General features: G+C 43.3%; 1 protein-coding gene across 2 annotated transcripts in view; it reads right to left on the reverse strand.

Annotated features, from left to right (window-relative positions):
- The window catches only part of nphp4 (nephronophthisis 4), a 209,845-nt gene that overhangs the window by 126,742 nt on the left and 57,419 nt on the right, over positions 1-25,684 (reverse strand). The window contains exons 7-9 of one of the 2 annotated variants that reach the window (XM_082959999.1): positions 23,971-24,107; positions 11,096-11,265; positions 6,584-6,710 (exon numbers count right to left, since the gene is read on the reverse strand). In XM_082959999.1, the coding sequence (XP_082816125.1) occupies positions 6,584-6,710; positions 11,096-11,265; positions 23,971-24,107 (434 nt within the window). Of the gene's footprint in view, positions 1-6,583; positions 6,714-11,095; positions 11,266-23,970; positions 24,108-25,684 lie in introns of both variants that reach the window. The other variant, XM_014135427.3, reaches the window with a different exon arrangement.

The following is a 25,684-nucleotide window of genomic DNA, read 5'->3' on the forward strand; positions in this document are numbered from 1 at the left end:
AGGTGTTTCTTCAACTTGATTGGAACCCAGCTGTGGTAAATTAAATTGATTGGACATGATTTGGAAAGGCACACACCTGTCTATATAAGGTCCCACAGTTGATGTCAGAGCAAAAACCAAGCCACGAGGTTGAAGGAATTGACCGTAGTGCTCCGAGACAGCATTGTGTCAAGGCACAGATCTGGGGAAGGGTACCAAAAAATTTCTGCAGCATTGAAGGTCCCCAAGAACACAGTGGCCTCCATCATTCTTAAATGGAAGAAGTTTGGTACCACCAAGACACTTCCTAGAGCTAGCCGCCTGGCCAAACTGAGCAATCGGGGGAGAAGGGCCTTGGTCAGGGAGGTGACCAAGAACCTGATGGTCACTCTGACAGAGCTCTAGATTTCCTCTGTGGAGATAGGAGAATCTTCCAGAAGGACAACCATCTCTGCAGCACTCTACCAATCAGGTCTTGATGGTAGTGGCCAGACGGAAGCTACTCCTCAGTAAAAGGCACATCACAGCCTGCTTGGAGTTTGCCAAAAGGTATCTAAAGATTATCTGGTCTGATGAAACCAAGATTGAACTCTTTGGCCTGAATGCCAAGCGTCACATCTGGAGGAAACCTGGCACCATCCCTACGGTGAAGCATGGTGGTGGCAGCGTCATGCTGTGGGGATGTTTTTCAGCAACAGGGACTGGGAGACTAGTCAGGATCGAGGGAAAGACGAACGGAGCAAAGTACAGAGAGATCCTTGATGAAAATCTGCTCCAGAGTGCTCAGGACCTCAGACTGTGGCGAAGGTTCACCTTCCAACAGGACAACGACTCTAAGCACACAGCCAAGACAACGCAGGAGAGACTTCGGGACAAGTCTCTGAATGTCCTTGAGTGGCCCAGCCAGAGCCCGGACTTGAACCTGATCTAACATGTATGGAGAAACCTGAAAATACAACAAAAATATGTCAAGCTTTTGTGTCATACCTAAGAAGAATCAATGCTGATATTTCAGATCTTTTAGAAATTCGCCAAAATATCTAAAAACCTGTTTTTCTTTGTCATTATGGGGTATTGTGTGTAGATTGATGAGGGGAAAAAACAACTGAATCAATTTTAGAATAAGGCTGTAATGTAACAAAATGTGAAAAAAAGTCAAGGGGTCTGAAAACTTTCTGAAGGCACTGTACACTTAAGAATTGCCCCACTTTAATATTGCACATTAGGGTAACATAATATTGTGTATAATTTATGGGAGTGATGTTTGAACGTTTAAACAAATTTGGGATCGTTAGTTTAGAATTATTATACTTTTCCCCCCCCAAAAAACAGTGCATTTATCACAAAACTACCATTATCCCGATCATCATCATGAACAAATGCCTAACGCAAAAATTCTGTATGTAGGAGGAGATATGCATCTTTCAAATTATTTGCCACGGATATAAAGCTTAGTTTCCACACATTTTCCTGGTCCTAGAGTCATGAAATGTTCAGAGTACATTGAGGGGAGTTTTTACTTTCAATAAATGTAAAAAAATCAAAAAATAAATTGGCAGAAATGTTGTTACGAGGCTTTCATCAGACAGCGAAGTAATTACAATAATACTATGGTACCAGAGACCAAGAATTACCACTGCACTATCACTATAATATAACACATTGTGGCAGACGGTAATTACAGAGTATACCAAGGCGGGTAATTACACGTTTTCTGCACACGTTTTCCTTGCTCTCCAACATTCTGTGTCTCAGACCTTCCTCCTGTGCGGTTAAAGGAAAAATCCACCCAAAAACAACAGTCCCAAAATGTTTTGCATGTCAACAGTCAAGTTTTCAAGATATTGGACTTTCAAGAAGCAAAGTGTCACTTGCCACATCATCATGACATTTTGGGACTGTATCAACAGTGGACTAATGAAAAAAATGGGACTGTATCAACAGTAGACTGCATCAACAATATTGTTTTTTTTTTTCCTTTTCATTACTCCACTGTTGAGTGATACTACACTACATATATAGATACATATATGTATATATACATACATACACACATATATATATATATATATATATATATATATATACATATATAATATATATATATATATATATATATATATATATATATATATATATATATATATATATATATATATATATATATATTCGTTTTTGAGTAGAGTTTTCCTTTAAGTAAAGTAGAGGTGGGGGGACCCTCCCTCTGTGTCTATCTGAAGCCTATGAAGGCCCCTATGAAGGCCCCTATGAAGGCTACGAAGACATAGTAAGCTGACTGAAGCTTGCTGAGTAATGCAGGCCCTTGAGGAGCAGAGAGTGGGCAGTCGATCCGTTTGACTGCAGGCAAATTTGCTTGTTTGAAGTTCGTCAACCTCAGTGCCCGGAGGAGCCTAGCACAACCAGCTCCCATGCCTCTCATCTCTCGCTCTTTCCCTCCCTTCCTCTGTCTCACTCGTTCCCTCCACTGACGGAAACATAAAAAATGTGGGCTTAAACACTCTCAGGGAGAAAGGGAAAAAAATAGAGACCTGGGGGGGTGGGGGCCGCCAGCCAGCTGAGGAAACTCTGCAATTAAAAATCAAATGAGGAGAACAACAATGACACAGCAAGGTTTTCCTTTTGGGGGGCTGGGGGGAGGCTGAGGGGCCAAATAAGTTCTTGCGAAATGAAGGACGTCATCCGCACCCTCAGGACGAGTCAAGACTTTGTCTCACTTTTCAATCTGCAGCTGGTGAGTGATGCAGTGTTGGAGGTGATCAGAGCGTGTGAACTGTGGCAGTTTGGTCGGAGAGTCACTGTTGAGCGATTGGTACCCGATTGCGTTGTGTTACCATCTGAGTGAAAGCATTTTAAAAGTTGTTTACTCCACCACCACCACTACCTTGCTCTGCAAATCCATCAGAACAGATCAAAGAAAGAATTCGACTACATTTCAGTCGAGTCCAGCAGCAGCAAAAGCAGACCAGATACTAAAATGGCCACAAAGTGGAAATGCATATGTATTAGGCCTAATTTGCCCTATAAAACTCCACCTAGTGACCTGGCAGAGCTTTATGAGAAAGCCAAAGTATGATGGAAGGTGGACAGAATAAACATTAATGGACACAAGAGTACATTTTAGGGGAGAATGTCAAGGCACCCAATGCATCACTGTTTCATGGGTGAGGCCCAAATGCCAAACACTATTCTAGTTTTGTCTATGACACTTTGTCTAAGAGCTTGCCATTAAAGACAGTGATAAAAATATGGTAAAAATTGGAAAGAAACTTAAGAAAAACATTAAGAACACCTACTGTTCCCATGATATAGACTGACCAGGTGAATCCAGGTGAAAGCTATGATCACTTATTGATGTCACTTGTTGAATCCACTTCAAATCAGTGTAGATGAAGGGGAGGACACCGGTTAAAGAAGGATTTTTATGCCTTGAGACAATTGAGAAATACTGTAGATTGTGTATGCCATTTAGAGGGTGAATAGTTAAGTGCCTTTGAACTGAGTATGATAGTAGGTGCAAGGAGCACCGGTTTGTGTCAAGAGCTGCAACACTGCTGGGTTTTTCATGCTCAACAGTTTCCAGTGTGTCAAGAATTGTCCACCACCCAAAGGACATCCAGCCAACTTGACACAACTGTGGGAAGGATTGGAGTCAACCCTTTCGACACCTTGTAGAGTCCATGCATGCCCCAACTCAATATTAGGAAGGTGTTCCTAATGTTTGGTATACTCACAAAAGTAAGCAAAACACATACACGGTCATAACAGGAACCAACTTATGAATACAGGATAATTGGGGTTTTGGCAATTTGGTCAAAGAGTACAAACATAGACAATGCACAAGGAATACTTGAATATGGTAGAACAGTGAATTAACTTGATGGATGAAAGTGGGGCTCGAAACCACGCTGCCAAAAGGCTGAAATGTCCTTAATGACAGAAACTGTGGTACTATGAACACATAAACTGTATAAGTTACGAACGACACCATCAAATGTGAGAACTCATCTACATGACAGCTGAACAAAGCTAGAAGGCAGCTTGCCACTTGCAGCACAGAGACAGAGTATCAAAATATGTGTTATCTGAGGAGTTTGACATCGATACACAGGGTCGTTGTTGCTCTCACTCCTCCGTTCCCCATCGATGGAGAGATAACAGACCCCATCAATATTCCAGACCTCCCTGAACCTTGGAGCGGGTCACAGCCCCCCCCCCCCCCCTCCCCCCGCGCCTTCCCCCATCCTCAGGTGGCGATACCTACCAGCTCCCCTCATCACTCACCCTCAGGCGGATCATGACAGAGCTCTAAATATACCTACGCACCGCTGACTGCAATTAAGCTCCCTGCCTCCCTCTTGCAAAATAGATCTTACCTCATGGAATATTCATGAGGTGTGGTGCTGTTGGGTGAGGGGGTTTGACATGTCACCAACACTTCTTGTCTATCTTCTCCGCTGAGTGACATATGTGACTTTGGGCAGTGTGCAAGAGATAGGGGATAGGATCGATACAGGCTAGCGTATACAGGCCACCTGTTTCCACAGTAACTGTCTGTTTTCTTGCTTGTTGTGTCTCTCTCTCTCGCCATCTTTGCATCTCTCTCGCTCTCTCTCTCGCCATCTTTGCATCTCTCTCGCCATCTTTGCATCTCTCTCGCTCTCTCTCTCGCCATCTTTGCATCTCTCTCGCACTCTTTGCATCTCTCTCTCTCTCGCACTCTTTGCATCCCTCTCTCTCTCTCGCACTCTTTGCATCCCTCTCTCTCTCTCTCGCACTCTTTGCATCCCTCTCTCTCTCTCGCACTCTTTGCATCTCTCTCTCTCGCACTCTTTGCATCTCTCTCTCTCTCGCACTCTTTGCATCTCTCTCTCTCTCGCACTCTTTGCATCCCCTCTCTCTCTCTCGCACTCTTTGCATCCTCTCCTCTCTCGCACTCTTTGCATCCCTCTCTCTCTCTCGCACTCTTTGCACCCTCTCTCTCTCTCTCGCACTCTTTGCATCCCCTCTCTCTCTCTCGCACTCTTTGCATCTCTCTCTCTCTCTCGCACTCTTTGCATCCCTCTCTCTCTCTCTCGCACTCTTTGCATCCTCTCTCTCTCTCTCTCGCACTCTTTGCATCTCTCTCTCTCTCTCGCACTCTTTGCATCTCTCTCTCTCTCTCGCACTCTGCATCTCTCTCTCTCGCACTCTGCATCTCTCTCTCTCGCACTCTGCATCTCTCTCTCTCGCACTCTTTGCATCTCTCTCTCTCTCTCTCGCACTCTTTGCATCTCTCTCGCACTCTTTGCATCTCTCTCTCACTCTTTGCATCTCTCTCTCACTCTTTGCATCTCTCTCTCACTCTTTGCATCTCTCTCTCACTCTTTGCATCTCTCTCTCACTCTTTGCATCTCACTCTCACTCTTTGCATCTCACTCTCTCTCGCACTTTTTGCATCTCTCACTCTCTCGCACTCTTTGGATCTCTCTCTCGCACTCTTTGCATCTCTCTCTGTGTGTACCAAATGTTTGTTTTTTTTTAAATCAGTTTTTGAACCATGAAGCATTATCCAAGCAGGCAAGTCAACGGAGAACCTGTTTACATCAACAGTAAAAGTCTGACTAGCTCTCGAGTGGTGAGATTGTGAGGATGGTGTCAGTAAGTGGCTGCGTCCTAAATTACCCTCTATTCCCTATATAGTGCACTACTTATGACCAGAGCCCTATGTGCCCTGGTCAAAACTATTGCATCATATGTAGGGAATATGATGCCATTTGGGACGCAGACAGTGAGTGAGTGAGTGAGTGAGTGAGTGCAGGCCTACAGTTTACTGTGTACATGGAGTGGAATGCTTGTTATTATTTCGGTTTTAATTGGTGGCTCATTAGCCCGGGAGACAGCACATTCACAGACACTAAGAGCATCCACCCCTAGCACACTGCATCAAGGCTAAAGCCCACCAACGCACATAATTGGCCAAATATTTGGTGTTGCCATACCGTCTGCGTCTAGCTAACTAAACCACCCGCATTGTAAATGACTTCCCTAGGGACATTTTGATTCTTGGATTGTTGATTTTTCTCTCTTTCTGTGTTGATGATGTCTCTCCAACAGACTCTTTCTCTTCCAGTTAGCCTTTTTGTAGATAACGGGTGCCTACCCTCGTCCTGGTTCCTCCCTGTTTCAATAGGGAGGGGATAATCCTTCCCATGCTCTCAGGCCCTGTGTGTGTATGTGTGTGTGTACACGTGTATGAGCTAGGCAGCAAGGATGAGAGGCTACCTTGGCTCTGTTCTCCTCAGCTGCTTGCCTTGAAACCTATCCTCTCTTCCCCCTCCTTTTCTCTGCCAGTGTTGTGTTTGTTCTTTTACTAAGGTTGTCTGGCCAAGGATACCTCTTTAATTTCCTCTGGGAGAAGACAAGGGGAGATGGATCCATGCTCCAAGGACAGGAGAGGATGGCTGGCAGGACAGGGAGAAGTGGGGGGCAGCCAACAGGGAAAGATGTTCAGTCCAAGGTGCTTGGATCTGTTGTTCCTCTGACTGGGGGATTTCTTAAACGGAGCAGACAAAGGAACCGGAACACATACACACTACCTTCTTACCTTTCCGTCACCGACGAGCGGCGAGGAGAAGACATACTCAAGCTGGAGGGCGATCCCCACAGCCTGGTGACTGGGCAGCTTGAGCTCCAGACTGCTACGTAGAGCCAGGCTCTGACTAGGACTGGAGCTGCTGGAAAGATAGCACGCATGGAGAAAGAGAGGGAGACATTAAAAGAAAGAGGGAGAGAGAAAGTAGAGAGGGGACAAGGGTTGCGAGTGGACAAGTGATCCATGTGGCAGTCACCATACAGTACATGACAGCTTGTCTTGCTAACGGAACAAAAATAACAAATAAAATAATAAAAAAATTATAATAATCGCTCTACACCAGGTATTCAACCTGGGGTCCTCTAGGGGTTCCACAGAGGTACTGCAGGGGGTTGGCAAAAATATACAAACTAAAAACATGGAATTTGTATTTTATTAGAAAGTTTTTATGAATATCGCTAGCAACAAGATTTAGAACACTCATTCAAGGGTTATTCTTTATTTTTACTATTTTCTACAAGAATCCATCAAGACAAGATGGACAAAGAGTGAATCACAATAGACACTGATAGATTTTCTTAGAACAGCTTCTTGTGTGTCTATTATACATTGTTCAGCTATATCTGTGTTCTGTGGATGTTAGATGACTAAGACAGGTGTCACATTAAACACAAAGTGCAAGGCACTTCTCTGTCTGTAAGGTTAGGCTATGTGCAGGAGGCAGGAGCATTGGAAAGATCAAATCATTTCAACTTGGCGCTTGGGCTGGGCGATATGGCCCAAAAATCACATCTGGATTTTTTCAAACTTATTGCCGATTCATGACATACAGTACCAGTCAGAAGTTTGGACACTCCTACTCATTCCAGGGTTTACAGAAGATGGTCTTTTACCAAATAGGGCTAAGTCCATATAATGGCAAGAACAACTCAAAGCAAAGAGAAATGACAGTCCATCATTACTTTAAGACATGAAGGTCAGTCAATACGGAAAATGTCAAGAACTGAACGTTTCTTCAAGTGCAGTCGCAAAAACCATCAAGCGCTATGATGAAACTGGCTCTCATGAGGACCGCCACAGGAATGGAAAACACAGAGTTACCTCTGCTGCAGAGGATAAGTTCATTATTGTTACCAGCCTCAGAAATTTCAACCCAAATAAACTCTTCACAGAGTTCAATCAACTGTTCAGGGGACCAGACCTTCATGGTCAAATTGCTGCAAAGAAAGAAGAGACTTGCTTGGGCCAAGAAACATAAGCAATGGACATTAGACCGGTGGAAATGTGTCCTTTGGTCTGATGAGTCCAAATTGGAGATTTTTGGTTCCAACCGCTGTGTCTTTGTGAGAGGTGGTGTGGGTGAACGAATGATCTCCGCATGTGTATTTCTCACCGTAAAGTATGGAGGTGGTATTATGGTGTGGGGGTGCTTTGCTGGTGACACTGTCTGTGATTTATTTAGAATTCAAGGCACACTTAACCAGCATGGCTACCACAGCCTTTTGCAGCGATACGCCATCATATCTGATTTGGGCTTAGTGGGACTATCATGTGTTTTTGAACAGGACAATGACCCAACACACCTCCAGGCTGTGTAAGGGCTATTTGAACAAGAAGGAGAGTGATGGAGTGCTGCATCAGATGACCTGGCCTCCACAATCCCTGACCTCAACCAAATTGAGATGGTTTAGGATGAGTTGGACCGCAGACAGAAGGAAAAGCAGGCAAAAAGTGCTCAGCATATGTGGGAACTCCTTCAAGACCGTTGGAAAAACATTCCAGGTGAAGCTGGTTGAGAGAATGCCAAGAGTGTGCAAAGCTGTCATCAAGGCACAGGGGTGGCTATTTGAAGAATCTGAAATATAAAATATATTTTGATTTGTTGAACACTTTTTTGGTTACTTCATATTTATTTCATAGTGTTGATGTCTTCACTATTATTCTACAATGTAGAAAATAGAATAATAACGAAAAACCCTTGAATGAGTAGGTGTTAAAAATTTGACTGGTAGTGTACCTATAGTAGAAAGAAAGGATAATATATTATTTCTAATTATGTCAACCTTATTTCTCAACTCCTAATACTGAGCTAATTACGCTCACTGGAGTATCTGACATAGGCTTTGAATAAGCAAAAGCAAGTACCAGTCGTGGCAAGTGCCGCTGGCAAGCTTTCTTGACTTGGACATACATTTTTGCCAACACATAGCTAACCTTTGTTTAACCAGCTAGACAGCTGCTATTAACCAAAATGTTTTTGGAGTTACCATTCTAGCTAATAGGCTATGCTAGAGTTTACACTTCCTCTTCCAATTATAATGTGGGGATGTCAAAATAATGAAAAAGGCTCTACCAAAACTATTCATTTTAAAATTGTTCTTTCCATTATCATTCCCTTGATGATACTACCAAGATGTGAAAATACATTTTTTGCTAACATATGATGGGGGTCCCTGGATCGGCAGTTTGCCTAGGCGGGAGTCCCTAGAAACAAAAAGTTGAAGACCCCTATTTTACACACTAAATACTAAATCAGTCTTACTCCGGTCCAGCACCTCAAACTACAGAAAGGTATCCAAATTGCCCAAGAATCCACTACACAACAGTATTGTAACTATTCTGAGAGTAGTGGCACAGAAATAGCTGCAACAGTCACTTGTCAATTGAAAAGTTTCTATTTTATGTAATTTGTTAAAATCATTAAGGCTTCTAGAATCATTGTAAAAAAGAAAGTTCAACTGAGCGTTGTGCCTACTTCCTTGCAATTGTTCTAGCAACTGTATTAAAAGGTACAGTGAAGTGGCGTCATTTCTTCTGAGAAAAGGAAAATCGCTGCCGATGACAATGATGTTGAGCGGTGCCCACTCCACGCGCCATGTGTTACTGGCCCCATGTGAACCATGCATTCATATTATTTAGATTTTCATCATTCACAGTTTGCATACAGCCCTGACTGCCAGCATATTGACAAAGTGAGGAAATGTTGTGAAGGTCAGCCGAGTTGCGCTACTCTCCGCATGCAGAACCCCCCAGGAGACTGGAACAGGCGTTGCTTTGAACTGGGCCCACGAGCAGCCCTGTGTGTCGTGTGTGTGTGTGTGTGTGTGTGTGTGTGTGAGCGTTGGCTTCTTTCTCGGCGAAACGACAAAAAAATAAAAAAAATATCCAGAATAATTACGGCCTACGCTGTGCTATTCATAACAGCGCTTTCAAATTCTGTGTGACCAGCGGGGGGGGGGGGGGGGGACAAGAGACTTCTACCTACCTCTTTAAAAAAGGAACTAAAACACAAACGGCGGTAGCGTCGGATAATGTATTGTGTCATTATGATTATTATGGTTTATTATGTACAGTGTGCAGCCCAAATGGCACCCTATTCCCTATAGAGTCCACTACTTTTCAACAGAGCCCTATGCGCCTTGGTCAAAAGTAGTGCACTATATAGGGAATATGGTGCCATTTGGGATGCACACAAGGAGGTGATAGAAACAGGGAGGCCACTTTATCTGATGGGGGGGCATACTTGACACGCCGACATAGTTGCTATAAATGTGGTGGCATCAGACAAACAGCTTTATTATAGGCGATACGAGATTAATTGATGTTTAGTTTCCTTTTGTTGGGTAAATTGTGTGACACCACTCACAAATACCTACTTTGATTATCACATGATCATCAAATTAGAATGGAATTTGTTTTGTTCGATGTGCGTTCACTAATTCTAAACTAATAACTGAACCAACTCATGAAAGCTGATTTGAATATTGTGTCCTGACATTTCTAATATGTTGGTATGTGGCCTTATACAAGCACACAGTCATACAAAGTAGTATGTGGCATCTAAATCTTGATTGGTAATTTGTCTATTACTGTCTATCGATACAGTATATAGATCATTGGTCTAGAGATGAATCGTTGAATACGGTGTGTTGGTGCTAGACTGGAACAAAACCCTGCACATCCGGTAGCTCTCTAGGACCAGGGTTGGTGATCAGTGATCTAAACAGTGTGTGTGTGTTGGTATTTTCCTCTCTCATCTAATGTCAATCCAGAGTGACTCCATCAGCAGCACAACACTGTGGGTTCAGCACCACAAGGAGGCCACTATCCCTATGTCAATGGCAGCAGGGTCATACTGATTAGTGCACACTGTAGCAAAACATTTTCCAACGAAAGACAAAAAAACTGTGTTTCTTATTGGACAATTTCAATTAGTAGTCCCTCCCTGTTTCAGTCCGTTTTCTTCCTTATAATGCCAAGTGAATAGGACACAGGAATCACCAATCGGCTTACAAACACATGAACAGAAAGTGTCAGAAACAACCATTATTGTAGGGTTTGACGTGCTGAAGCTGTTCGTCGGAAGCTGATTGTGTGTTTTAGTGCTGATCAGAGTGGAAAAGGGTACGGAACCTATTGCTGACCTTGCATGATCAAACCCAGTTGATGGGGTTAATGTACCAAACCCTGCACTCAAGGATGTAGCCTACCGCTACCAGCCCAGTGAGGCTCCACTCCACTCACCAGTCTCTGGTCAGTGTGCCCTTTCGTCCCCTGCTACAATCGGTGGCCTCGGTTGTCTCCAGCACCACCACCTGGGGGCGCTCCAAGAAGCCCCAGCCGTTGTGGACCCCCACGTGGAGCCTCCGCTCCTGGATGACCACCACCGCTGAGCTCTCCGGACCCGAGTGTTTCTGCAGGAGAGAAGAACAGATCCAATCAGGATGTATTGAGCCAAGGTAGCTCCTCATCCTTGCTGCTTAGCCACACATGTGAGCCGACACGCACCCACACACTTGGAGTGAGAAGATCTCTAATTGCATGTTGTATAGATAATGAATAAGATCTAGCATAGATGGGGATTTAAATGACACATACATCTGTCAGGTTGTACAGTTGAGGCCATTAAACTATAAAATTTGGATACAACTAGGCTATAAAACAGTGCTCACAGACAGTACAAATGTATTTTTAGGTTTACAGAACCCTCTCTACAGCATTCCTCCTGGCACCACCCCAGGACACTGTCACCGTCCCCGTGTGATGAAACATGACGAGACGTCACCCTCACAGCCCGACATCTCAGCCCGTCTCACAAAGTCTCACACTCTGAGGTCTCACTGATTCTCCACTGATTGCTCTGCTCTGCTAGTACTTTGACTCTCCTCACTGTCTGCTCATTTAATCTGCTGCTCAGCCTCTTAGTGAAGAAGGGGAAAGACGAGAGCCCCATACATGTTTAAAGTAGTGGACCCTTTGCATATAATAGGAGGAGAAAGCTGTGACAATGGAAACGGCAAACCAAAAATAAGATGATTACACTGTGCACAAAGGCATACAATAGAATACATTTTTTAATTGCTTTCTTGCGGCCCTGTTACAGCGTATACATTATCATAATAATAGCAATGATTCATACTAATGTTGTGATTACGCAAATTGTAACTAATTAATAAGCTAATAATTATTTCAAATCAAACATCTGGGGAACCATTGGTTCTTTTTTTGCATTTTGTTTTTCGCTCGCTCTAATAACGTGACAATCAATCACAGATAAACCGTCATTACAAGCTACCGTATGAAATGAAAAATGTAAATGAAGAAGTCAATGTGTTTAACAAACAAGTCAACGGGCGGATTGGTTGTGAGCTGTTTTGGGAGTTTGCGCTGCAGCGTGGCACTTGCAGCTGCTAAGTAACGCGGAGTGAGCAGTGAGCGAGATGATTGACTGTAAACTCTATAACCCTGGGTTCTGGGCCTAACTGCTGTTCCTGTGTTACTGCCTGCCTCCCCAGCTTCTGCCTCCCTCTATCTTTCTCATTGCCTCTCTGTCTCTCTCTGCCTAAACTGTCTCCATATCCACCCACACCTTCCCAATCCAATTAGCATATCAATTGAGCATCGGTATTATATGCAGCTGCAGAGCGTGCAGCCCACGTATCCTCATCATTCTCTCCATCTTCCTCTCTCCACCTCTCCTACTCTCTCTATCCCTCTCTCTCCCCCTCTCTCTTGCTCTCTTCGCGGCAACAGTAAACATCTCTCGAGTCCATCTCTCTCAAGCGGCCGGGGAAGATACAGTAGTCGGGGCTTGTTTATCCTCAATGGGGAAATTGTGTTTAACATCTGAAACCTTCCCATTTAGATCCGTCAATGCCTTTCGAGGGTCTGCGATAAGATAGACCCGAGGCACAAACACTGGAAAGCTGTGAGATACACTACATGACCAAAAGTATGTGGAAACCTGCTCGTCGAACATCTCATTCCAAAATCATGGGCATTAATATGGAGTTGGTCCCCACGTTGCTGCTATAACAGCCTCTACTGTTCTGATAAGGCTTTCCACTAGATGTTGGAACATTGCTGTGGGGACTTGCTTCCATTCAGCCACAAGAGCATTAGTGAGGTCTGGCTGAAAGCACAAAAATGACTAGAATGTCATTGTATGCTGTAGCATTAAGATTTCACTTTACTGGAACTAAAGGGCCTAGCCCGAACCATGAAAAACAACCCCAGACCATTATTCCTCCTCCGCAAAACTTTACAGTTGGCACTATGCATTGGGGCAGGTAGCGTTCTCCTGGCATCCACCAAACCCAGATTAGTCCGCCGGACTGCCAGATGGTGAAGCGTGATTCATCACTCCAGAGAACGCGTTTCCACTGCAACCGAGGACAGACAATTTTCACTCACTACGCGCTTCAGCACTCGGCAGTCCCATTCTGTGAGCTTGTGGGGCCTACCACTTCGTGGCTGAGCCGCTGTTGCTCCTAGACATTTCCACTTCACAATAACAGCACTTACAGTTGACTGGGGAAGCTCTAGCAGGGCAGAAATTTGATGAACTGACTCGTTGGAAAGGTGGCATCCTATGACGGTGCCATGTTGAATGTCACTGAGCTCTTCAGTAAGGCCATTCTACTGTCAATGTTAGTCTATGGATATTGAAGGGGTGTCCACATACTTTTGGCTATGTAGTCTATGTGGGCACCCCTTCAATCTCCATAGACAAGCATTGGTAGTAGAATGGCCTTACTGAAGAGCTCCGTGACCGTGTAGGCCACACAAGCTCACAGAACGGGACTGCCGATTGTTGAAGGCCGTTATTCTCATTGAAAATACTGAAGGCCGTTATTCTCATAGCTGAAAATAAAATATTTTTGGTTATGGAAAATATATACTTTTGGCTATGTAGTGTCTTTCCATAACCAAAAATATTGCATTTTCAGCTGTTTGAAGCTGGTCTACAATCCTGAAAGTAAAAGACGCAAATACGAAGCTTAGTAACAGGAAGCATAGAACAGATCTACCGCTTCTTAGACTTACTTTCAATGAGAATAACGGCCTTCAGCAATCGGCGGTCCCGTTCTGTGAGCTTGTGTGGCCTACACGGTCACCGCGCTCTTCAGTAAGGCCATTCTACTGCCAATGCTTGTCTATGGAGATTGCATGGCTGTGCGCTCGATTCTATACATCTGTCAGCAACAGGTGTGGCTGAAACAGCCGAATCTACTAATTTGAAGGGGTGTCCACATACTTTGTAAATATACTGTATAATGAGGCTGATGTGGCAGGTAGCCTAGATGTTAAGAGTGTTGGGCCAGTAACCAAAAGGTCACTGGTTCGAATCCCCAAGTCGGCAAGGTGGAAAATCTGCCTATCTGCAAGGCAATTAACCCCCAAAAACAACTTCTCCCCTGGCGTGGACGTCGATTAAGGCAGCCGACCCCATACCTCACTGATTCAGAGGGGTTGGGTTAAATGCGGAAGACACATTTTGGTTGAATGCATTCAGTTGTGCAACTGACTAGGTATCCCCTTTCCCTAAATATACACTGGCTTACTGTGCCTAGCTCGGCCCTATGGGACAGCCACAGTACGAGGCACAGAGGCAGTCGTTTTCTGGGCCATTGCCTGTTTGAAATAGAACGCCCATAAAATGTTACATACGATTCTTCTACACCCAAATGTCATTTGTTTTTAGGCATTAAAAAAGCTTACAAAAAAAAGCATATGAGCCTATTTTGTTAAACGGAGTGGCTGCAGTTCCGGATTCTCTGGAAAACCGATTTTCCGTGGCTAACGATACTGAGATTTCTGCGCATGTGCAGGATTTGTATTTTTTGATATAGCTGGTGCCCACCTCCACTGCCTACGTAGCTGCTGCTCTGTGCTCCGCTGCTGCTTCCCCCTCCTTGAAAGGCGATGAACGCCTTTGTCTGGTGCAGCCTACAAACTTCATGTTGTACACAAAGTCCATGTTCTAACTAACTACGGCATTCCATGCCTCAGTAGGCTATTAAGCATAAGTGCGATTTCATGTTCTTATTCTCAGGAGAGGAGTTAGGCTACATGCAGCTATTTACATGTTGTACACAAAACATGATTAATTTTTTTTTCCCCGAATGCAAAACTCAAGTTGTGAATTACATGCAGCCATCTAGGCAGCATATCAAACACGAGCAAGACACAGACACGCAGTCTAATTAGCGATTGAAAATGTATTTTTTCTTTGCAAACATTGGCTATGCAGAAGGCAGACAGGCAGTCAAAGTAGTAGTGTTATTCATCAGCGTCTCTGGCTAGTGGCTACGATACTGCAGCAACTACAAAAATGTGCCAACATCATCACACAAAACGCAGATTGTTTTTGCTCCAGTGCAATGTGTAGGGACTGCATCCTGCTTGTGCAACTGCAATATCCGTTACAACAGATAGAGAAGGGTTTAGCCTTCATAATGGCCTTGAATGTTTAGCTGTGCAAAAAAATGAGGCAGACATAGGCTGGGTTCGAAAGCATCAAAACTGTGATGTATCATGGGTAAATTGTGGCTGACTGATTGATCTACAGATAATTGTTATTTTTGATGCAATGTGATTTGTAGATCAGTCAGCCTCGACTCGCCTTTAAAGTCGGCTGCAATGTTGAACGCGTCCACAGGCTACATCATCATGGTTCAGAAGAGGGTAAGTAAAGAGAGAAACGTGAAGAGAGGTGGAGTGTGAACAGCAGCGACGTAGAAAAAAAATGTGTGCCTAAAACAACCCGTGGAGAAAGAGGATTCCAGAGGGGCGGGGTGAGGGTGAAAACTCTGCATTCACAGCCACGGCCTTTGTTAAAACAACAGGCTCCATCCTCTAAATCTCCATAACCCTTTTCAGTCAAATACAATTACCAACAGTCCTCATCACAAACATAGCATACAGTTTGAGTATGACAACCATGACAAGAAAATAATGCCGAGATACAAACAAAACAGCCGTCATTCTAATTACAATTCTATCTATGCTGGAGGCAACTCAACACTGTGATGATTAAAAAAAAAAACATTGCCTCTAAGTTCCTTCTGACAACAGAGTGGCAGCGAGCAGTATAAGTGTGACAAGAACCCCACAAATGATTGCTTTCAGCTACATTTAGATTACAATTATGATTATGCCTTCTCTGGAATCTATCTGTTCGCTCACTCTTTCAACATCTCCAGTGTGTGGAGATGACAGGAGATGGCACTGTTTTATCTAGGACAGGACTGTAATGAAGTGATTGAGGGAGAGAGAGTGCTGTCTGAAGCTTCTAACAGGCAACATCTGTTAAAACCCATCCCCTCTCTGTCGCCCCTTCCACACGCACCCTTCTCTCATATCTGTCTATCCCCCACTCTCACTCCATCTGACATGCTTTCTTTCTCCTATATCCCCTTCTCCCTCCAACTCGGTCTATCCTCTGGCTGCTGCCATTACAGATTTGTTTGCCAATCCTAAAATGTCAATATTTTAAAGCTAAGAAGCATACAGTGAACAATTAAACGGTCCCTAAGTTAAATTATACTCCATTTCCTCTGTCACAGAAGAGGGGAGTCGTCCGAGTAATGAGCGCGTAGCGTGGGGCACAGGCGATCTAGAGGTCAGGACACCCTGCAGCTCCTCTCGCTCTCTCCCCACTAGACAGCTTTTATGTCTCATCTGTAAAAAAATGGATCATCATGATGATGTAACCCGTGACACTTTGCTTCATGAGAGTCCTATATCTTGAAAATATTAATGCTGACATGTGACTATCAACAGTGGACTAATGAAAAAAGTTAATTTCCCCTTTAACTGGCCAGCCACGGGAGATGTCCATGGGTCTCTCTCTATCGCTCGCTCTCTGAGAGTCACCACCTTTTAACAGTGGTGGTAGAAATTGTGACCCGGTCTCATCATGCTACCGTGCGTGCATACAGCGTGGTAGACTAGTCGTAGACACCTGAGCACAGTGGACCAAGACGCTGTCACAGCGCAAATGTCTTAGTTATTTAAACTACCAGAATTACAGTTTGTTTTAAAAAAGAGAGTCTCATCTGCGCATACTAGGAGGCAATTTATTGCCATGCTTTGTTAACAGTGTAAACAAAGTAGTCGGTTGCTAGAGAGTAGGGTTGTTGTTTTTTTTTAGCTTCCAATTAATGCAGTAGCCCAGTGTGGGAGTTGTTCAGAGAAACCAGAACATTCTGTTCAGTCAGGAGTTCAGACGAGGAGAAAATGAACTCTTCAACATTCCAGCTTTTTCAATGGCTGTGTACGTCTGTTATGTCGTGTCAAGAGTAAGAAAATTATGCCTTAATAGACATGGCCTTCGGGGCCACGAGAATAAATGCTTTTTCTCTGCAAAATACATAGGTTCTTAATGCTCCTGAGAAATCAGCAAGAGAAATAAACCCCCTCCTACAAGCCAAAGATAAGATATCTTATTCTAATATATTTATCTCTTCACAGGAAAAAAAAAAGGAAAGAAAGTGCAAGCTATACATTAATGCTGAGTGCTGTAGTGGTGCACATAAAGGTAACACCTCAGACCCACCTTGGGATGAGGCTTGAAGCATATTAGCACTTTGCTTTCTTTCTCAGGGTTTCAATGTTTACATTTCGATTACAATTAAAAACAAATCCAGGATTTGAACATCCATCTCAAATATTACTAGCCTGTTTCAACACGGCATTTAAAAGGAGACCAAGGCGTTATCTCTGTTATCTCTGTTACTTATCAACAGTGCAGAATCTTGTTGATTCAATTTGTACAATGTACTGGCTTGGCAAAAATTGAAATATTCGGTAAGCAAAATGTACTTTTACAGAAAGAACTGTCAGTTGAATAACATGGAAATGACTAAAAAGTAAGGTCATTTAAACAAGGGAGAGAGCAGGCGGTGTGTAGAGTCTTGTGCTGTTCATTTTGAAGAAATTAAATGGGATCTTTAAGGAGAATAAATTGGTTTTTGAAGGTTATTTGTGTTCTGATGCTGCAGATGAAGTAAGTGTGCAAGTTATTTGATTGGTTGAGTCGGGGGTTTTAGTCAGTCAGACAGAATGAGACTATAAAGTAGGTCCGGCGTACAGAGGATTTAATATCATGACATAATACCAGTCGTAACCATTCATACACGCTTATGTTACCCCTAAATCATGTCTTTATGTTTTGGCACAGAGATTAACTTGATGTCAAGTGCAAAATTCAGCACATACAAAGATAAACTGTGATTAATATCAAAGTTCAGCAAGCTGCAATGTATAGTGTTATTACATTTATGTCATCTAGCAGACGCTCTTATGCAGAGCGACTTACAAATTGGTGCATTCACCTTATGACATCCAGTGGAACAACTACTTTACAATAGTACATCTATATCTTTTTTTTGGGGGGGGGGGGTTAGAAGGATTACTTTATCCTATCCCAGGTATTCCTTAAAGAGGTGGGGTTTCAGGTGTCTCCGGAAGGTGGTGATTGACTCCGCTGTCCTGGCATTGTGAGGGAGCTTGTTCCACCATTGGGGTGCCAGTGCAGCAAACAGTTTTGACTGGGCTGAGCGGGAACTGTGCTTCCGCAGAGGTAGGGAGGCATGTGACATAACGAGTTGGGCTGAAAGGGCTGAGTCAACCCTGAATAAAATCCATATTAGTGCAATCTCAATAAGGGGTTAAGTCTCAGAGCATTCATCTGAAAAATGGGGGACCCTCTCTGGAACAACTAAATTAATCTGAAATGTAGAATCAGCTAAATAATTGAATTGCTCCAGGGACTCAAAGGCTAATTATTTTCAAAATATTTTATTTTTATACTAATCTTAAAGATATGAGAATAAGCCGATAAGCCAAGCCCATTAGAGGGGTTGTTTGGTGTTTCTCTGTGTATGTCTGTGCGTGTATGCATATATAAACGCATGCTAGCATGTGCTAGCATGTTCTAGCCTGTATGTGTCTGTGAGCATGCTATCATGGGTATTTGTGCTAGTGTGTGTGTGCGAGAATGTTAGCATGTTTGTGTATGCGCATGCTAGCTTGTGCGCACGTATGCTAGCATGTTTGTATGTGAGCGCAAAACATGCAACCATATGCGTGTGTCTGTGTGGCGTGTGGCGCGCGCGTGTGTGTGTGTGTGTGTGTGTGTGTGTGTGTGTGTGTGTGTGTGTGTGTGTGTGTGTGTGTGTGTACACGTGTGGCGGTGGAGGGAGATGCCCACGCTGTGGACGTTAGCTTCCTCACACCTAGGTGAGTCATCCTTCCCAGGAAACACAGTTGAACCATCATTAGCATGCTGTTGTCATCCGACCCACTCCTCTGCTCCTTAACACATTTTAACTGGCATATCGCTTCTGCTGATGAATCGCATTGCCCTCCTGGTGAAAACGCAGCCCACGATTCACTACCAGAAAAGATTGAGTCACAAGTCCACCAATATAGCCAGCTTATAAAATTATCCCACTTTTTTATTGCTGCCCTTTTCACCAGAGTATACTGCTTTAGTGGTTGGGGTTTCAGGAGGTACCCTATTCCCTGATTTAGTGCACTACTTTTGACCAGAGCCCATAGGGTTAAAGGTCACTTGAGATAGACAGCATTGAGCGTTCCCTGACGTTTCAAACAAATGACTCAACTTGACTAGACACTAAAATCACTGTCAGGAGAACATTAACATAAGAAAATCTTTTAGGAGGTGGTAATGCCTATTGATCACACTCCTGGCCAGGAGGGTTCGGTCAATGGCGCCCACTCACGCCGCTTCCCTGATGCTCATTTGTTTTGACTGCTAAAGTGAGACAACACACGCTTGAAGATGATTAAAAGAGCCGGGTCCCAGACTGTCCCACATAGGTTCAGATGCCATTATAGATTTGAGTATTCTGCATTATAGTTGTTGATACAGAATGCTGAATCTGGACACCTCTACTGCTAACCTCAGCTCATTTTTAGAAGGTTATTATAAGGTTCAGATGTTTCCTAGAACACTCAGGTCTTCCCTTTGCATGTCTATTTTTCTCCATTGCTCATGTTGCGTAAAACAAATACCCTTCGGTGCAATAAAGGTTTCAATCATCATCATCATAGAACCCAGAGGAAGGAAGAGCTATAATAATGAAATAATAAACAGTAGGTTCAGAGACTTTGTATGGGGTGGCAGGTAGCCTAGCCATTAGAGACGCGGGCCAGCAAAGGGAGGGATCGTTGGTTTGAATCCCAGCTCCGACTGAAAAAATCTGGTGCGGAGTGAGCTAGCAAACGGAGAGTTTTGCGGGTATCATTCACTGCCCTTAAGCAAGGCACTTGCTACAATTGCTCTGGGGGCGTGGCACTGTGGCTGACCAATTACTTCAAACTGCTACGGGGTGTGTGTGTCTCAGGTGTTTGGGTTGTGAGCATGAAGTTCCTGTTCTCTGTAAGTTAATGGACAATAAGGTATTCTTCTTATTGAATTTTTGGGGGAGTAATATTTTAGTTATTCTTCTAAAGAGATAGCAAGGGGAGATAGGCTTTATAAACGTCCAATACAGGCAGGCCTACTGTATTCAATCACACTGCTCATTCTATAATCTGCTTTGGAAGTTGTATGATTAAGGATAGCAGGAGTCAGTTGGCATATGTAGAGGTATACCGTACCCTAACCCGTTCAAGCATTCTCACAGGGCAGAAAAAGAAAACGTTTCTGAGTGACATTTTCCTTTTGGGCTTTTTCTTTGGCACATAAACAGCAGGGGCAGTCCTACTTTGAGCAAGTTTCCTTTTATTCTGGAAATGAAAAACTTTATTGAGTTTTTTCTTTGCTTCTCGCAATTGATGAGATTTGCCTAGGGGCATGCAGTTTTGCCTGCGGCACGGTGTTTGTCCTCTTGCTTCTTTTTTCTCCCGCTCCCATTTCGGTCCTTTGATCGCTCGCCAAGACATTGGATACAAACATCATGGGTCCTGACTGAGACAATGGGCCTGGCCTGATTTATTGTTCTAGGTCTAGGAGCTCTGCTGGCTGTGAAAGCATCTAGGGGTAGATTAGACAAATACAGTTTAAGTGTCCCCAAGCCTGGGGCCTATGTTCAGGAGGACCAAATAAAGAGAACACTTTGATCGACTCTCTACCCTACCTTATCACAGAGGGTTGTAAGAGCCACCGAGTTCTATGGATTCTGGATGGCTCAAGCTGCAGAATGTATAGACAAAATAGCCTGTCAAGATAGCAGTTAGGCAAGTGTTGGCATTCTAATTGCACTACAACAAAGCCATGACATCTACAGTAGCTACAGAAGACCTAAAAAACAGATCCACAAGGCCTTTATACTGTATGCCAAGTGAAAATGTGCATTTTCAATATTGTTTTGCTCTCAATACAATGGATTTAAGAACTGTAAAGGGAGACATTTTGGAAAGAGAAAACAAAGACTCTCTCTTCCTTCACATCCACCGTTCTCCATTTGTGCTTTAGTCTGCCTTTCACTGAGCACTTGAGGCTGATGCAGCAGGTACGGTGTCAGCATCACCTCCCAGATAGCTGGATGATGACAATCTAGCACAAAGAGTCGCACTTCTCAAAAGGTCACACATACATACATACATACATACATACATATGTACACGCACAATCGCTAATTTAAGTCTGCCGTCACCCTCGATGCTGCATGTATTAGCACCTTCCTCAAGATGAGGTGCCGAGAGAGGCGTCAGCCCCACTGAAGTTTCACAATAGAACACATACTGAAGTCAATCTGACTGTTTTAAAATCCACATTACTGAGTTATGAAGACCCACAAAGGAACAAAAAGGTGTCAATGCTGAGGGAGATAATTAGTTTTTATAAAAGTGATTAATTTCATCAGACCTGTCTTCCTAACTCACAAAAGGCAAAAGGAAGTATTTTTGTCCAACAGCCTTTCAATTTGAGCCGTTCTGCCTCTTCTACTCTACCGGAGATGCGTTTCTCATAGTTTCATTTCAAAGTGAGCTAGGCCCAGCATGTGTAGCTTGGTAGACACCAGATGATTTTTCAAGAAGACATGGTACTGTAGATAATCATGTTAAGAAAGGCTACCCCGGAGCGGCACAAATCCCAATTGTCCAATCAATCTGGATATGCACGCTCAGCTGTCCAATGACATCCTTGTTAACGTCCTTCGAGCGACAACAATAGTTAGTTTGCTTCGTATGAGACACTAATGAGAAATCCATGTACTAGTGGGTCTTTTGATATGGGTTGTTCTGTACAGAGCAGATTGGTGCATTGACTAGCGTAAAGCACTTAAAAAAAAACCTGAGAGAAATGTCAGAACTGATCAATGTATGAGTACATGAATAGCAGAGCAAAATATAGGCCTGCTAGCTTTGATTTTTAATCTCCCTCAATGTATTCAAGTTCACAGGTTCAAACTGTACTGACGGAACACTTTATGAAGTGGAAAAGCTTCAGGTAAAATGTCGCTTTAATTTCTCTGTGTAATTGTCTCTACTTAGAAGGTCACAGCCAGGTTGTGCTCACTAAAGATGCACACATCGATGCACTAGATTTCGTAATCCATAAAGGACATACATTCCACTAAACTGTAATTTCAGTGTGCGCACCAATGACAATGTCTGCCTGTGTCAGAGTTATGTGTGAAGGAGGACGACAGATTGAATGACCACCTATCAAACATATCTTTAGAAGGTTTATGCCAATAATTGCCAATTTGCAAATAAATGCAAATAATACAGCACCAAAAGGCCAACATTCTGAACAATTCAAAGTTCATGACACTATATTGCTCAGAGGGTGTACTCCAAAGCCTGACACACACTAGCACAGCTTCTAATGGCTAAGATACTACAGTGAAGGCCTTGGTAAAACATAACGGTGAGACGTGCCTTATCAAAACTGCACGTGGCTCAATACTGCTCCATCAGGAGGGTTCAACAGCGGGTGGAGAGGCCGTGCTGAACACTGGGACAGAGATAAAGGGGACTGACAGCATCATGATATCAATTTATAAATTTTCTGCCGCACGTCACTTAAGACAGAGCAGATAGATAAATAGGACCGGCACAACTGCACTGCGCACAGAATAGCGAGCGCATGGCTGCACCTGTCAAACATGGTTACCTCTTCTTAGACGAAGAGAATAGACAAGCCCTGATTTACTTTTGGTAGCTATAAAAGGACTGTGTTTGTCACAAGTTTTCAAGGGCAAAAATTGAAGGTAATTGGCAATCCATGTTTTGTATCGAGTGAGAAATGCCTCTTGCATGTGCGTAGATCTTTGTTTTGGTCGCACTGTGTGATGCGTTGTCATCTACTTCTACACGTGCAGACGCGTTACATAGAAACAACTAGCTCTTGCAAAGATGCTGGGAAATGCTAGATGCGCGGCAGCTAAGAACCTTCTCACACAGTACAAAACATGGACTTAATATCTTTCTATGTTTTCTCAGATTTTTGAAGAACCACCTGCAACTGGACACAGACATTTATAATAGGGCCAGGACAATACCAGTATCGCGACACTCGTTAGTATCGTGTTAAGGAAACAAAACACAAAGCGGATGTAACTTCTTTAGGAAAACAGCCCTAATGTTGGAAACAAACCTCGTTATGTTGTCATCCAGAGTCACATATATTTATTTTCCAAGATATAGCACATACTATTTTACATACAGCAGGTTTTTAAAGGACCAAAGAGTTTAGTCTGCTTTGTGTTTTCATCTTTGCCATGGAAAAAATATTGCGAAACTGGCATCATCACAGCCGCAATTTATAAGATACCTTTTTCTCCGAATCAAGAAGGAATACAATACTGCCAAGAGCAGGTTAGTAGAATCTGTAGCTAGGATCTGAAAATATTCTGTTTGGACCCCCATCTTTTTTGCATTTATTTTTATTACTTGTTAAATAAAATCTCTCTGAGCAAAAAAAATTACTTCACAATTTTTTGGAACATACAGAATAGCTCAGTATTTGTATTATTTATTTTATACAGTCTTTTTTCCTCATCTCTATCAACGTTGCCAATAATTATGGAACCCACTAGTACGTCATAAAAACTAATAATTATTGTAAACTATCACAACAAACGGTGCCCCATGTGAGTAGCATCATTTCCACTCGAATCACGTAACATGGTTCTTACCGTATTGTGGCAGTCCATGCTGACATGCTGCAGCAGCTGGCTCTCAAACTTCTCCAGGGAGGGATGCAGAGAGATGGACAGCCTGTCCAGGAAGCAGGTGAGGCTCTTCACTATGTGGGGCTTCAACAGGGAATCTCCTAGAGGCAAAGTACAGGTAACTGCCAAAATAAAGGAAACACCGACATAAAGTGTCTAAATAGGGCATTGGGCCTTGGCATAGATTCTACAAGTGTCTGGAACTCTATTGGAGGGATGCAACACCATTCTTCCACCATTTTGTTAATGGTGGTGGAAAATGCTGTCTCAGGCACCGCTGTAGGGCAGCCCAGCCCCTAAAGTGACTCTTTACACTATATGGAAAGGTTTTGTCTTCTCAGGAATTCAGCCTTCTCTGTGATGCTCTCCACATCCCTCATTCTGTCTCACCTCTGTGAAGTTTCTGTTGTCTTTACATCCTGTAGGTCTGATATCTGATTGGAAGTTCACTTTTACAGTAATACTATTGGCCCACAACTCCCGAATTGGAATCCAAACAGCTCTGATGTTATTAAAGGGACTTGGATTCATTGTCTCTTCTCTACGTTTTTGACATGCTGTGGTGAGATACACTCTCAATCTTCCTCCCTCTCTCCACCCAGAGCTATGGGCCATTGGTCATGCTATGGTCTCTCTCCCCCCCTCTCCCCCCAGAGCTATATGGGCCAGTGTTCATGCTATGGTCCCTCTCTCTCTCCACCCAGAGCTATGGGCCATTGCTCATGCTATGGTTTCTTTCTCCCTCTCCCTCTCTCTCACTCTCTCTGATCATGCCTAGACTAATGCTTGTTAATGCCTTGTAACTTAAGCTTTATGCCTTGTATAATGTAATCATTCATTAATTCTAAAATGTTATTAAATCTATTTGACTAAGTATTCCATTCTCAGACCCTTCTTGATATCCCTATTACCATAACTCAACTATAGTTACTTGCATATTGCTAAATCATCTTCATGGAGTCCGATAAACATTTTAATAGACTGTCAAATTAATACATAGTCTTATTATAGGTCACATGAGGTATATACTGTATATAATATCGCCTATATGATAAATATTACTTCAATACACACAGAACACCATTTAAAAAGGCAATGCAGCCCCAATTTCAATGTAATTCCTGTTCTAGAGCAGCGATGCTCGTTTAGGTTTCACCTCCGAAAAATGACGCAGGCTACTTATACCTGTTCACGAATTGGGATTGGGAAGGAGTTATAGATATCTTTGACCGAAGTCCCCACTTAGGGGATGCACTGTTGAGCGCTACATCCCGAGGGGTCCATGCTGATTGTACAGAGATTGTGGCAGCTGGTTAAATGGCGTCCCTTGACAAGGCAAGAACAAGATGTATGTCAGTAGAAGTGCAGTATTATTAAAAGGAGAGTTATACTTGGAATATGGAGAGGAATGGAGGGAAAAAGAGGAGGTCAAAGAGAGAGAGGGAGGAATAGGGTGAGCTTGAGTCAGTTAAAACTGGCAGGAAAGAAGGAGATGGTTTGTTAAAGAAGAATGGTAGAAAGTGTAAGCAGAGTGAGCTGAAGACAGGAGGAGAAATGGAAGTGAATGAGGTCAAAGTATTGGAGGTGGTAGGTGTGGTGAAGTTCTCGGAGCCCGAGGCTTGCACCGAGGGTCAGGATAAAGATGAGTCTGTGACAGTAGGAGGCAGTTAAGAAAGTA

Source organism: Salmo salar, chromosome 13 (genome assembly GCF_965601325.2).
Source record: "Salmo salar chromosome 13, fSalSal1, whole genome shotgun sequence".
In the NCBI taxonomy this organism is placed as follows: Eukaryota; Metazoa; Chordata; class Actinopteri; order Salmoniformes; family Salmonidae; genus Salmo; species Salmo salar.